This window comes from Octopus bimaculoides, chromosome 1 (assembly GCF_001194135.2).
Source record: "Octopus bimaculoides isolate UCB-OBI-ISO-001 chromosome 1, ASM119413v2, whole genome shotgun sequence".
NCBI lineage: Eukaryota > Metazoa > Mollusca > Cephalopoda > Octopoda > Octopodidae > Octopus > Octopus bimaculoides.
This window is the reverse complement of record NC_068981.1, coordinates 78,462,137-78,471,875: the sequence shown is the minus strand read 5'-3', so window position 1 is coordinate 78,471,875 and position 9,739 is coordinate 78,462,137. Positions and strand designations below refer to the sequence as shown.

At 35.6% G+C, this 9,739-nt stretch overlaps 1 protein-coding gene across 5 annotated transcripts in view; it reads right to left on the bottom strand.

The window, feature by feature from the left end:
• Positions 1–9,739, bottom strand: part of LOC106871456 (protein sidekick-1) — a 648,066-nt gene that overhangs the window by 150,453 nt on the left and 487,874 nt on the right. For all 5 annotated transcript variants that reach the window (XM_052967564.1, XM_052967565.1, XM_052967540.1 and 2 more), the window contains one exon: positions 2,931–3,341. In XM_052967564.1, the coding sequence (XP_052823524.1) occupies positions 2,931–3,341 (411 nt within the window). The remainder of the gene's footprint in view (positions 1–2,930; positions 3,342–9,739) is intronic.

Below are 9,739 nucleotides of genomic sequence, written 5' to 3'. Positions count from 1 at the left end.
GTACCGCCTGACTGGCCTTCGTAGGATTTTCGAGTGAGATCGTTGCCAGTGCCCCTGGACTGGCTCTTGTGCGGGTGGCTGTTGCCAGTACCGCCTGACTGGCCTACATAGGATTTTCAAGCGAGATCGTTGCCAGTGTCCCTGGACTGGCTCTTGTGCAGGTGGCACATAAAATACATCATCTTGAGTGTGGCCATTGCCAGTAGCGCCTGACTGGCCTTTGTGCGGGTGACACGTAAAAGCACCCACTACACTCTCTGAGTGGTTGGCGTTAGGAAGGGCATCCAGCCGTAGAAACTCTGCCAAATCAGATTGGAGCCTGGTGTAGCCATCTGGTTTCACTAGTCCTCAGTCAAATCGTCCAACCCATGCTAGCATGGAAAGCGGACGTTAAACGACGACGACGATGATGATGATGATGATGATGATGATGATGATGATGATATATATATATCTGTTTACGTATTCATCAAATGATAACAAACATGTGTTTAAGTGGTACAAGTAAACAAATAATCTCATTTGTTTCCTTGTACCACTTAAACACATGTTTGTTATCATTTGATAAATAGATATAATGGTATGTTTACTGGCAGATGTTTGTCAATTTTATACTTTCTTCATTTTCTTATTTGCCTTATATATATATATATATATGTGTGTGTGTGTGTGTGTGTGTATAAATACTTTGCATGTACCACGTCCTTGCGTTGTTGTTTTTTCTTGTGTTATTTTCCTTTTTTTTTATTAATTATATATATATCTGCGTGTGTGTATGTTTATATATGTATACACACACACACACACATATATATGCATACATACATGGGTGGGAGTGGATGCAGGCATGTTTACATTTATACTTTTCCAAAAATCATTGTGCTACATGAAGTGAGGTCCTTACTGTTTTCCTTGTCAACAAATTGTCTCATGGTTTTGTTTCTTTAAAGACAAGTAGAATAAGAAATCCCTAACTTAAAAAAACAAATAAGCCTTTGCAACATGCATGCCATTAGGTTGCAAAGCAATGCCTCATCAATATACATTTGTCTAAACTATGGTAGTATGGGAAAGTGGATGAAAAGAGTGATAAAATAAACTTGAGAACCACTACTCTAGGCACAAAAGCAATTTTTGTAACAAAGAGGAATAGTCAGCTGAAAAGCTCCTAATGTATAACAAGTATTAATTTAATAACTATTTAGAAATTGAACCTAGAAAGATTTACAAACCATAGTTGAGATGTTCATTTTTCAGGATGATGATGTCCATGAGTAATTTATGTGAGTCATTTATTTGATAAATATGCTAATTTTCTCTGCCATTTTGTGTATAATACTGGACATTTAGTCAGTGATTTTCACATCACTACTTCAGCCAGTACAGAGAAATTTATGCTTTGCTGAAGAGGGCTAATGAGATCAAAAACATGTCTGGTCTTGTGTCCTATATTTGCTGGACTACTTATAATAATAATAATAAATGATGATGATGATATTTCTTCTACTATAAGCACAAAGCCTGAAATTTGGATGGGTGGATCTATTTAATTACATTGGTCCCAGTGCCCAACTAGTACTTATTTTATCAACTATGAAAGGATAGAGGGTAAAGTTGACCTTGGCAGAATTTGAACACAATGTAGAGCCACTGACAATTTAGCATGCTAATGATTCTGCCAGCTCACTGCAGGCAAAATTTTATCTTATAATAAGGCGCAGGAGTGGCTGTGTGGTAAGTAGCTTGCTTACCAACCACATGGTTCCGGGTTCAGTCCCACTGCGTGGCACTTTGGGCAAGTGTCTTCTACTATAGCCTCGGGCCGACCAAAGCCTTGTGAGTGGATTTGGTAGACGGAAACTGAAAGAAGCCCGTTGTATATATATATATATATATATATATGTATGTGTGTTTGTCCCCCCACCATCGCTTGACAATCGATGCTGGTGTGTTTACGTCCCCGTAACTTAGCGGTTCGGCAAAAAGAGACCGATAGAATAAGTACTAGGCTTACAAAGAATAAGTCTTGGGGTCAATTTGCTTGACTAAAGGTGGTGCTCCAGCATGGCCACAGTCAAATGACTGAAACAAGTAAAAGAGTAAAGAGTAATATTGGTTTAAAATTTTGGCATAATTTCAAGGGAAGCGGTAAGTTAATTACACTGACTTCAATGCTCAATAGGTGCTTATTTTATCAACCTCAAAAAGATGAAAGGCAAAGTTAACCTTGTCAGAATTTGAACTCAGAATGTAAAGACAGACAAAATGCTGTCAAGCATTTCACCTGGTGTGTAAGCGATTCCATCAGCTCACTGCCTTATCTTCTGATAATGATATTAGTCATCAACTAATATTGTCTTTGCTTCATTGTATAATCATTTCTAATTTGCTTTTTGTTTTTAAGCATTAAATATATTCACAGTAACTTAACTATGGTTTTTAATGCAATATGTATTAAGTTTTAAGCTCTACTATCTTGGCCATCTCTAAAGATTTCAACTGAAACTATTAAGTTCTTTTTGTTGAATTCTATCTAAATGTAGGAAGTAGCAGTTTTAATTAGCCTCTTTCTAAGTTTATTAACTTGGTAGACATCATGTCAGTTTTAGAACAATGAAAAGATAAGGTTACTGTAATTACAAATTGATGATGTTGATAGGAAGTGTCAAGTATAGAGTCAAATTCCATGCTAACATACTTAAACTCTACATGTATCCTGCATAAACAAAGTATTAATTTAATTATCTTATTAAAAGACTAACAACTGGGTTATGGGTGTTACAATTATTGCAAAAATTACAGAAATGCTAAAAAAATTAAATACAAAGTAAATTACAAGAAAAACGAAATGTATATTATTTTCCAAATATTTTTGCTATAAGGCACAAGAAAATAAATGAAGAAAAGAAGAAAAAAGAAAACAGAAATACCTAAGAGTAATCCAAAAATTTGAGATGAAAGAGGTGGCTTCCATTTTACTTCAATAACAGTGGAATTAATAGCTAGAGCAGAGACATTGGTTGGAGGTGCTGTGGGACTACCTTCCTCTGTTAGAACAGTTATAGGATTACTGAAGACACCAACTCCTTTGGCATTGCGAGCAGCTATCTTGATTTCATAGTGTGTAAATGTTACCAGGCCTGTTATGACTTTCATTTGGTTTTTGACACCGGCTTCCTCTTGCTGGGCAAATTTATCATTATAACTCTGTGGTTTGTAACGAATTACATAACCAGTCAATGGGCCATTCCAGTGAACCTGTGAAGGAGGTAGCCAGTTGATTAAAACAGAGGAGTTACTTAGAGGACGTCCAACTAGACTTCTTGGTGGACCACTTGGTGCTAGAAAATAAAAGAAACAGAAGTAACAATAAATAACAGTAGTGAAGGTAACATGAGTGAATTTATAAGAATTAAAGGAACATTAGGAAGAACAAAATATTTTCCAAGGGTAGATATAATCATAAAGATTTCAGTAGTCGTTTCAGTTTATTCAAGACATGGCAAATGATGGTAATCACAATTTCTGTTTTTGTCTTGCAACTTTTTGAGGGAATGACACAGAATTATGAAGGTCGAATATAAGATCTCTGAAACTGAAGATTTATGAGGAAAATACAGAATTTCCTTAATTATATAACATTAGAAACTGAACCCTTTTGTTTCACGGATGTGACATATGCTATGTTAGGTTATGTTAGTTAAATTTATTTAATTATTTATTTAATTTGAGTCAAGTAAAGCTTGGTGAATGTAACTTGGTTCATAGAAACTGTGTACAAAATGTTCATATGTGTAATCATCCTCTTCCTCATCATTGTTTTAATGTCCTTTTCTGTTTTTCATGCTTGCATGGGCAACACAGAATTCATCGAGGCAGACTTCTATAGCTGGATGCACTTCCTGTCACCAACCCTTGCCTGACACATCAAGAAACCTGGGTGTGCTTTTGAAGTTGACTGTAAGCAAGGACGTTGTTTTTGTTTACAGAAACTAAGTACATTGATACAAAGAGACTCACATACATGCATGCATGCACACACTTGCACATACAAGCTTCTTCGGTTTCTGTCAACCACTTTCACTCACAAGTTATTGGTTGACAAATAGCTGTAGTACAAAATGTTCACTGACAATGTTCAGGCAGTTAGGATTGGACACTTAGCCATGTACTTTTGAAGCAAACCCCTTAACCACACATCTATATCTGCATCTCTCTCTCTGTATATATATATATATATATCACTGACATCAAAAGAATTTAGAAAGTTCAAGACATAAAATAATTATTTTTAGGAATGGTGAAGCCTGAAGCAGATAAAGTTATAGATAATACTTACATGCTACTTTATGTGTGTGTGTGTGTCTGTCTGTCTGTCTATCTGAGTATATAGGGATGAATTATCTAGGCACATACTGTATGAACACTCATATATAGCACAGGTTAAGGTTAACTGCATTGAGTAGTAAGAAGCACCTAGGATTACTTATAGTGAGCAATCCCACAGTAATTCATCTGATGGGCAAATCCTGGGTTTGCTTCACTATATATCTGTTCATGCATTTACATCTCTTTTTCCATGCTAGCATGGGTTAGATGAACACACAATATTGAGGCATCTTTTACTGTCAGATGCCCTTTCCCAAGCTAACTTTTACCTGTTTCTCAGATAAGGGATTTTTTATTCTACTTATCTTTGAAAGCACAAAACTAGCAAAAATTTGTGAACAAATATCCCTAATTGTTGCTTAGAGCAGAATGCAAACATTCACGTACACACAAACATATGCACACATACATGCACGACAGGATTTTGTATAATTTTCTTCTAGCAAATTCACTCACACATAAAAAAGAAATGTAACAAAATATAAACTTGCTTCTCAACCACATGGTTCTTGGTTTAGTTCCACTGTGTGGCACCTAGGGCAAGTATCTGCTACTATAGCCTCAGGCTGACCAAAGCCTTTATAAGTGGATTTGGTTGAAGGAAACTGAAAGCTTATCACACACACACACGTGTGTGTGTGTGTGAGTGAGTGTGTGTGTGTGTGTGTGTATCTTTGTTTCCCACTACCACTTGACAACTGGTGTTGGTGTCTTTACATTCTTATAACTTAGCAGTTCAGTGTAAGAGACTAACAGAATATCTACCAGAGTTAAAAAAAAAGAAAAAGAAGTACTTCATTTAACTAAAATTTCTTCAAGGTGGTACCTCAGCTTGGCTACAGTCTAATGATTGAAACAAGTGCAAGACATGTTCTACCATTTATTTTTCCATTTTATATTGGAATAACAGAGAATAAGATGTTTAGTAATTATACATTTCTAAACCACTGCGTGGCATCTTAAGCAAGTCTCTTCTACTATAGTCTCAGGCTGACCAAAACCTTGTGAGTGGATTTGGTAGATGGAAACTGAAAGAAGCCCAAGATACATACACATACGTGTGTGTGTGTGTGTGTGTGTAATTGTGTCTATGTTTGTCATGCCACTGCCACTTGACAACCAGTGTTGGTGCCTTTACATTCCTGTCACCTCATACTTTTCTATATTTAAAAATCCTCTTGCAAATGAAATGATTGCCATATAAGCACTTCGTGGCAACTCATAATCTGGTAAGGCATTTTACAGAGTATAAAATTACTAATAAACATGGTTCTAATATCTTAGTATCCACAAGGCAGCGAGCTGGTAGAACCGTTAGCATGCTGGGTGAAATGCTTAGTGGTATTTCGTCTGTCTTTGTGTTCTGAGTTCAAATTCCGCCAAGGTCGGCTTTGCCTTTTATCCTCATGGGGTCAATAAATTAAGCACCAGTTGCGTACTGGGATTGATCTAATTGACTGCCCCCCCCCCAAAAAAAAATTGGGGGCCTTGTGCCTAGAATAGAAAATAATATCTTAGCACCCACATATTACTTGCAGTGTTGTAGTAGGCCATTGCAATAAAAGGAGGTGTGAAAGTGTATAGTGCATTTAGACTGAATATCTATTTCATGCTTGTGAACAGACCAAGGTCTCAGGCAGAGGAATTCAACAGCAATAGTTTTCTGATAATTGCACTTACATTATTATTATTATTATTATTGCTATTACTATCATCATCATCATCATCATCATCATCACCACTACTAACGTGGCAAGCTGTCAGACTCATTAGCATGCAATGTAAAATGCTTAGCAGTATTTCGTCTGTCTTTATGTTCTGAGTTCAAATTCCACTAAAGTCGACTTTGTCTTTCATACTTTTAGGGTCAATAAAATAAGCACCAGTTAAACATTGATGTCAATCTAAACGACTTAACCTCTCCTCCAAATTTGCTGGCTTTGTGCCAAAATTCGAAATCATCATTATTATTATTATTAATAGTAGTAGTAATAGCATACTGTTCAACTACATAATAATATTACTATTTTGATAGCATAAATTTTAATCCTGAAGCTGGAAATATTAAATGTATATTGAATTAACATTAATTTTTTCAGGTCATCTTCAATACTGCTCTATCACCAAACCAAACCAAACTAGATAACTTGTAAAGAGAATAATTTGTTTTTTTATGTATATATTTCAGTCATGCAATAGAAAATGGAGAGGGAAACGATGATTATAAGGAAAAAAAGACGACAAAAAATTGTTTTCAACATTTTACAAGACAAAATATAATCCAACCAAAGATATATTTCTTTCAGTGGTTAAAAAAAAAAGTATATGAAGAAACTGTTTCTCTTTTACTGCTAGAAGAAAGAAAATCAAAATATAGGCTATAAAATAGAGTATTGATATAACAGAATATAAGATGTTTGTTTAGTAATTGTATATTACTAAACCATTGCGTGGCATCTTAGGCAAGTCTCTTCTACTGTAATCTCAGGCTGACCAAAACCTTGTGAGTGAATTTGGTAAACGAAAACTGAAAGAAGCCCATCATAAATACATATGCACGTGTATGTGTGTGTGTGATTGTGTCTATGTTTGTCTCACCACTGCCACTTGACAACCAATGTTGGTGTCTTTACATTCCTGTAACTTAGTAATTCGGCAAAAGATACTGATAGAATAAGTACCAGGCTTAAAAGAAAAAAAATAAGCATTGGGGATCAATCCATTCAACTTTAAAAAATCTTCATGGCAGTGCCCCAGCCTAATGACTGAAACAAATAGAAGAAAAGATAAAAGATTAAGGCACCAGGTTTGTCTGACTTTCTTTTTGCGACTCTCAGAGTGGGAGTGATATGAGACACACATTGGTTTAAGTGGAAGAATTCTTATGTGAATCTTACTTGAAAGAACAAAGGACTGTCATCAGTCATAAGTTGATCATGTTATCAACACCTATATGTGCAAGTTGGATAGAGGTTCTTTTTTTGTTCTGCAAGATTAACAGTTGGCCATGCATGCAAGTCTCTCTATTTCTATGCAACCAAAGACTTTTCTTAAAGGCTGATGCAGTTTGGCACCAGTGTCAATTTGTAGGTAGACTATCAGAACACAAAGAACTTGTGCAGATATTGCAAAGCATTTCATCTAAGGCTCTGATGGTTCCTTCAGCTCACCATCCTGTATTGGTATTTATTTTGCAAACCCTGAAAAATGAATAGCTAAGTTGACTTATATGAATGAATAACTAAAAGTTGAACTCAGAGCACACTGACTCAGAACATTTACTATCAGGTATTCTCTCTGGCTGTCTTCTTTAATTTCTTTCTGGCACTCCGTTGGTTATGGCAATGAGGATTCCAGTTAATCCGATCAATGGAACAGCCTGTTCATAAAACTAATGTGCAAGTAGCTGAGAACTCCACAGACACGTGTATCCATAACATAGTTCTCAAGGAGATTTAGAGTGACACAAAATGTGATAAGGTTGACTCTCTGAAATACAGGTACAACCGATTTTTGCTAACTGTGGAGATTGGAGCAATGTGAAATATCTTGTTTAAGGAAACAATGAACTTCTAGTAATTGAACTTATGACCTTATAATCACGAGCCAAATACCCAAACCACTAAGCTACAAGCCTACTTAAATACATAAGCTTGTTTTAAATGAACAAAGCAGCAAAACTTCATTTTCTTTTGATGTCATGCATCTTTTGCCTTAAGATAACACAGGTAGGAATATTGATCACTGCTATCATCACCATTATTTAATTTTCACTTTTCCATAGTTGCATGGATTGGATAGAACTTGATGAGGTGGATGTTCAACATCCAGATCTCACTAACCCTCACCTGTTTCCAAGTAAGATACTATTTCCCCAGGCAGATACATCTCAGAAGATTGGAAATGAAGGATACTACTTGCACAATGGTGACACTTGCTTACAATTATCTCAAAATGTCAAGGCAAGGAGGCAGTAACATGTACACACACACACACACACACTATATGAGCTTCTTTAAGTTTCTGCCAATCAAATAAATTCACAAGGCTTTGGTTAACTGAGAGCTACAGTAGAAGACACTTGCCTAAAATGCCATGCAGTGAGATTGAACCCAAAACCATGTGGTTTCAAAGCAAACTTCTTACCACACAACTAAAACAGGAACTTCAATTCAAATTGTTTGGCATGTGACAGGATATGAGATCATATTAAGTCACATGATATGAAATTGAAATAGCTGCATCATGAAAATGACAAAATAACCTTGTGTAACACACACATATATGGCCACATTCATTACCATGTATTTTAGAATATGCACCATATGTACTCTGTATCTCTGCATTCCATAAGAGGCAGCAAAAAAGAGTTGGAGACAAGGTTGGTGAACCCTTGTTTTGATTTAATATATACTATGTACTCTTACTCAGATGATAATGGAATTTGTTTATACATTCATTATGGAATGGTTTTATCACGACCACCTTAATAATAAGCTTAGGAAAGGCCTTATGAACTTTCTCTTATATATTAAGGTACCTCATTATTAGGTTTTAAGTTTAAGTCCTACTTTCTGCTCTGGAATGGTTTCTATGGCTGGACATCCTTTCACATGCTAATTGTTTTATGGAGGGTGCCTGGTATCTTTTCCATGGCACCAGCACCTAATTTTAAAGTTAAGGACCCAAACGTAAAATACAAATCACGAAAGAAGTAAAATAGCAAAACAGTAATGAACATATATGGAAAAATAAAATGATTAAACAACATGTGTATACTGGTTTATATAGAATGTAGAAACTATGTCAGAATTCTGGTTCAAGCGCACCATATAACCCCCTCATAACTTTTTCATTTTTTTGAATTTTCAGAAAACTTTTGTGACTGTATGTTCTACACATGGGAAGTCATATTTTAAAAAATTCTTTTACTTATTTCAGTCATTTGACTCCAGCCATGCTGGAGCACTGCCTTTAGCCAAACAAATCACCCCCAGGACTTATTCTTTGTAAGCCTAGTACTTATTCTATCAGTCACTTTTGCTGAATCGCTAAGTTACAGGGATGTAAACACACCAACATCGGTTATCAAGTGATATGGGGGACAAACACAGACACACACACACACTAGTATAGACATATGCTTAGGAAAGGCCTTATGAACTTATATATTAAAGTACCCTATTATTAGGCTTTAAGTTTAAGCCCTACTGTCTATTCTGGAATGGTTTCTATGGCTGGACATCTTCCTCATACTAATCGCTTTATGGAGGGTGCAGGTGTCTTTTCCATGGCACCAGCATTGATAAAAATTATATATATATATATATATATATATATATATATATAT